Source organism: Muntiacus reevesi, chromosome 6, assembly GCF_963930625.1.
Source record: "Muntiacus reevesi chromosome 6, mMunRee1.1, whole genome shotgun sequence".
NCBI lineage: Eukaryota > Metazoa > Chordata > Mammalia > Artiodactyla > Cervidae > Muntiacus > Muntiacus reevesi.
Genome location: NC_089254.1, coordinates 101,094,116 through 101,100,075, shown reverse-complemented (window position 1 = coordinate 101,100,075; position 5,960 = coordinate 101,094,116). Strand labels below are relative to the sequence as shown.

The window sequence follows — 5,960 nt, the reverse complement described above, 5'->3', positions numbered from 1 at the left end:
TTAGGAGTTCAAACTTGGATTTTAGTTCTACTTCTTCCCAGTTAACTTCAATCCCTCCCCACCAAGTCAGAGGTGGAAACAGTGTCCTGCCAAAAGTCCTCAGCAATGTCATGGCCTTGAAAACCAGTGAAAGACCTCCCCCCAAAAAAGTCAGGGAAGAGCTCATTAGTCTGGAAACTAGAAGGACAATTAAAAGTTGGGATAAAACATTTTCAGAAGTTTACCCCATTGGGAACTTAGAAGAGTGGGGAGCTGTGGTGGCTGAGATGAAGCTGGAGTGGGAGGAGGGGAAGAATGAGTGAAAAAACACAGCGAGAGCAAGTAATTGCCCTCTGGGGATTCTTAGGTTGTGAAAAGTTATCGCAGAGACTGAGAAAGTAAAGCTTCATCTCCCAAGAAAAGGATGGACAACTGCCTCAAGGACTTCCTGAAAGACGGTTCCCCTTCATCCAAAGTGAGTTCCATGCATAAGGTAAGCACTCAGCCTTGGCGAGTCCTACACAGAGAAGAAGAGGAGGAAGGTGAGAAAATAGAACCCAAACCCCTGGGAGCAGCCAGGACTGTCCTGGGATCCTCCACTGGGTTTTTCTCACTGCTTGCAGTTGGAGGCACTTTGATTCTTCCCACTCAACAAAGTCCTTGGTCTTGGTCAGTCATCCAGTCCTCCCTATAAACTGAAGTGCTCAGTATATACAGACATACATTCAATGAGCTAAAGAGTGGAGATCAAAAGACATAAGACTCTTTTCTTAGCTTTATGGCATTTGGATTATATTGAAGAGGAACAGAGAAAGCAGGATTGGTATAAGAACCAAAGATAGACATGGATTCCTTGTTTTCTCAGGTTTGGACCCTGATCTGGTATTAGGAATTACCTAGCTACAGGAAATACCTGGGACCAACTTTGAAAAGAAACTCGTGTGTTAAAGCCTACAAGTCTTTCAGCCTTGACCCAAGTGGGTCGCTCATTTCTATTTGTTTTGTCCCTTCCCTATTTCCATAGTCTCTGGTGTTCAGATCAACCTGGTCTCATTCATTGGCACCTCCCCCAACAGTTATGTGTTATATTAATGCTTTGAACTCTAAACTCAGTAACCCATATCTTATTTCCTACAGTCTCACTAGCTACATATACTTAGGGTGATCAAAAGCAAAGATTTTGGTCTTACATGCAGCTTACATAAATTCATTTATTGCAGAGCTTTAGAGCTGGTAGAAATCTTAGTGTTTACCTAACTCACTCATTCTACAGATGAAGAAATTACAGCTTGAAAACATAGTGACTTATACTAACAATACCTAGATGGTTTATTGATACAAATTGAAAACCAGGTCTCCTTACTACCAATCTACATATGCCATAAACCATATCTACTTTTTCAAGAAGCAAATGCACTGTTTGTTTCTTTGCTTCTACATTATTATTTCTATATACCTTCCTGACTATTTACATAGTCCAACTCTATTTGGACTCCAAGGAGATCAAATCAGTCAATCTTAAAGGAAATCAATCCTTAATATTAATTGGAAGGACTGATGTTGAAGCTGAAGCTCCAATACTTTGGCCACCTGATTTGAAGAACTGACTCACTGGAAAAGACCTTGATGCTGGGAAAGATTGAAGGAAGGAGGAGAAGGGAACAACAGAAGATGAGATGGTTGGATGGCATCATGACTCAATGGACATGAGTGTGAGTAAACTCTGGAAGTTGGTAATGGATAGGGAGGCCTGGCATACTGCAGTCCATCCATGGTGTCGCAAAGAGTCAGACACGACTGAGTGACTGAGCTGAACCGAACTGATATCTCCAGTTACCAGACTTGATACTCAAATGTTCTCTGATAAGATCATGGTGACTTATCCTCTCTATCCACCTGCCAGGCTGAGCTCCTGGAGATGGAGTCCAGGCTATACTGATCCTTCTCACTCCAGCACCTGCCACTGGTCCAGACTCCACTCAGTGCTCAGTCAATGTTTACCAAGTCAAGCAAAGTGGAAAGAAATTCTCTAATTATCCTCAAACACTGAGGATAAAGCCATCTATTAATAAAATCAATGTTTTATCATCATCCAAAAACATCAAATTTTTGTTGGAAAAAAAAAAGATATTGAGCTTATACCGTATGTAGAGCATGGTATATGCATTGGGTATAGACAGACTCTACCTTAATTCTTCATTTTATTTAAATAGGATCTTTTTAATTAGGTGACTTAGGTAAGAAGATTTATTGCAAAGGGGCTTCATGGCCCACATTCTGTTAACTCTCTGGCCATTATAGCACAAATTGTCCCCTTATCATCAGGCAAATTGATCTCACCTGTTCAGTATAATAAAATAGCCATTTGTGTTTACTTAGTACTTTACAAAGCACATTCATATTCATGTCTTTACCTGTTCTTACTCAAAATACAGTGAGACAGGAATTATTATTATTACCACATTTCAAATGTAGAAACTGAGGTTCAGAGAGGTCAACTAACTTGCCCAGGGCACACAGCAGGCTAACTAGAACTTGGATCCCTTGATTTCTCATTCAAAGGTTTTCCCACTCATCACACAGCATTTCTCTGCATGGCAAGATAGCTGTCCTGGGTTTCCACTGTAAGATTCCTCAAGTGCCTCCCTTCCTAGACCACATCCTTCTAGAAGCCCTTCCCAGCCCTCACTGACAGACTCGGTGAGAACTAAGTGTGCAGCACAGCGTTAAGCCTGGTTCCAGGTTTGTTCCCAGTTAGATCTGATACCAGGATCAATCACCTTACCCCTGTTCCTTGGTTTCCTCATCTGTAGAAAGAAATGGATGCAATACCTGATCTCTGTGGTTTCTTTCCTTTCTGATATTTTTAACTTTCTCATACAGTAACAGGGATCTTCTGGAGGGAATGTGAATCCATGACAGCAACTCTGAAAGTGAGGATTCTGGATGGTGCAGCAGCCTCCAGAGTGTAGGAGATCAGAGCTGAATTGCTTTCTCTACGGACCCAAGGCCTAGGCTCTGCGGATACCCACGGACTCCTTGGGGCAGTGTTCAGAATCCCAGCTGCCAACTACTGCACTCCAGACGCAGAACGGGGTTCCAATCCTGAGACCCTAAAGCCAGTTTCTACAGTGACACCTGCTGGCCAGGGCAGGCCCAGGGCTGAACAGAAGGCAAGAGATGCCTGCTTCATCCAGGCTCTTGGCTATCTCCTCCCTCAGAGTCCAGGCCCTCTTCCCAGCCAGAAAGACTCTGAATTAGATTACCCTTCTCAGTTCTGTTGTATTTGATTATGTGGCTCCACTCTGGTTTTCTTAACACTGATATATTGCCTTTGTCCTTTGTTACACTGTCTCATTTGATTCTTATAGACTTTACCAAGATCCAATTTTTAAGATTTCTTATTTGATTCTGTAGCACTGCTGATTTTCTAAAACAAACTCCTAACATAGAAAGGCAGTATTTCCCAGAGGTTGGTTGGCTGGTTGAAAGCATAGTGCCTCATATACTCAATAAATATTTTGAATTGAATTAATTAAATTACTAATTATTTTAAGAGCAAGAAATACACCTTATTGTTTCTATTAAGAAAAAACTGATGACATTTATTTATGTTTATAGAAGACTGGTCGATGTGCTGGAAGGAAAATAACCCTGTGCAATCTTAGTTGAGAAAGAACTCACTCCCCCTAAAAAAATCAGTGGATGTCAGTCACTTCATACTCAGTACAAACATGTAAGTATCAATGGTTTATGAATGCTCTCATTACATTGTTTACCATTTATTTAGACACCTAAATAATGCCCACAACTTACTATATAAATTGCACATTATTGAGAAATAAGGCGCAACTGCAGTCATAATTTAATTACAGCTGCAAATTTAATTAACTAACTAGTAACCTTGTTCTTCTCCTTCCTGGCACTTAGCACAATTATACTTAATTAATTTTTGTAATTATTAATTTAGTCTGTGTCCCTGATTAAGTTATAAGAACCAAAGGAACAGAACTTGTGCTTTTGTATTTCTGTTTCAGACAGGTGTCTGATGTCTCGCACAGACCGTGGCACACAGCAGGGGCTTAGAGATGCTGATTTCAACTTGACCCAGACTGTTGGGCACAAGAGCTACGTGAGAGGACTAGGCAGAGACCCAGACCTGAACCCCAGAGAAGACACAAGGAGCAAATGAGTTCAGACTTTTAGGCATCCACCCCTAGGCACTCCTCTTGGTCTCAAGTGTCTTCTTTGGCCACCCCACACTGGAGACTCTTTCCTTTCTTCCTTGCTTTCCACTTTCCTTCCCTCCTTTTTTGCTTTCCTACCTCCCTTCCCTAGTTTTTCTTTCTCTTTTACTTCCTTTTTTCTTTCCTATCATCCTTCCTCCCTTCTCTCCACCACCTTTTCCTCTATCTTTCCTTTTACACTGATGGCTTACATCCTATGTAATTGTAACTGTGTTGGATCCTAGTAAAAGGACGACCAGCAGGGGACTTCATCCTTGATTTCACCGTGAGAACACAAATCTCCTTTTCCCTCCCGCCTCACGGCACTGTCCCCTCAGCACCTAGGTTAGGAACCTGAGGGGAGATGCCCCACTCCCAGCTCCAGTCCTGGCCCATGGCTTAATCCCAGACTCCTAGAGAGACCTTTACATGCCCTTCCCTGCCTCTGCTCCTGCCTTGGCAGCCGGACCCGCCTGCTCCATGCAGAGGGAAAATCTGACCTGGGTCAGTGAGTTTGTCCTACTGGGCCTCTCCGGGGACAGGCAGACCCAGGCTGGCCTCTTTGTCCTGTTTGGGGCCGCCTATCTGCTGACCTTGCTGGGCAACGGGCTCATCCTCGTCCTGATCCGGCTGGACCCCCGCCTCCAGCTGCCCATGTACTTCTTCCTCGGCAACCTCTCCGTAGTGGACATCTGCTACACCTCCAGCGGGGTTCCCCAGATGCTGGCGCACTTCCTCTTGGAGAAGAAGACCATCTCCTCCGCCCGATGTGGTACCCAGCACTTCTTCTCACTGGCCCTGGGGGGCACCGAGTTCTTGCTTCTGGCCGCCATGGCCTATGATCGCTACGTGGCCGTCTGCGATCCCCTGCGCTACGCGGCGGTCATGGGGCCGCGGCTCTGCGCAGGGCTGGCGGCCGTCTCCTGGCTCGTGGGCCTGGCGAACGCGGCGGTGGAGACCGCGGTCACCGTGCGTCTGCCCACCTGTGGGCGCCACGTGCTGAACCACGTGGCCTGTGAGACGCTGGCGCTCGTCAGGTTGGCCTGCGTGGACGTCACCCTCAACCAGGCCGTCATAGTGGCGTCCAGCGTGCTGGTGCTTTTGGCGCCCTGCTGCCTGGTCGCGCTGTCCTACGCCCGCATCGTGGCCGCCGTCCTGCGGATCCGCTCCAGCGGGGGGCGCCGCAAAGCCTTCGGGACCTGCGCCTCGCACCTCACCGTGGTCTCCATGTCTTACGGCATGGCCCTGGTTACCTACATGCAGCCCCGCTCCACCGCCTCCGCCGAGCAGGACAAGGTGGTGGTGCTCTTCTACGCCGTGGTGACCCCTATGTTGAATCCGCTTATCTACAGTCTGAGGAACAAGGAGATAAAGGCCGCTCTCACTCGGGTTCTGGCGAGGAGCTCTGAATCAAAACGGTAGCCTGGGACCTTGTTATTCAAGGGCCTCGCTCTGAGTACGGTGGGCAGGGCAGCGTGCCCGTCACCTACTGTGTGCGCATGTACGGCATGTGAGTGCGTGCGTGCGTGCGTGCGTGCGTGTGTGTGTGTGTGTGTGTGTGTGTGTGTGCCGATGGAAGGGGCCACAATCCGTACCATTGATTGAAGTCACAGAGAAATGGAATTTAATCTCTAGGCTCTGTTTTTGGTCCCTGACTTAGTCTTTTTAAAAATGTGAATTACAACCACTTATCCTAAAGGAGATCAGTTCTGGGTGTTCACTGGAAGGACTGATGCTGAAGCTGAAACTCCAATA

At 46.2% G+C, this 5,960-nt stretch overlaps 1 protein-coding gene across 1 annotated transcript; it reads left to right on the top strand.

The window, feature by feature from the left end:
- The first annotated feature begins 4,685 nt into the window (after nucleotides 1–4,685).
- LOC136170366 (olfactory receptor 2F1-like) lies at nucleotides 4,686–5,627 on the top strand. The gene has a single exon (XM_065938515.1). The coding sequence runs from the start codon at nucleotides 4,686–4,688 to the stop codon at nucleotides 5,625–5,627; it is 942 nt and encodes a 313-aa protein (XP_065794587.1).
- The last annotated feature ends 333 nt before the right edge of the window (nucleotides 5,628–5,960 follow it).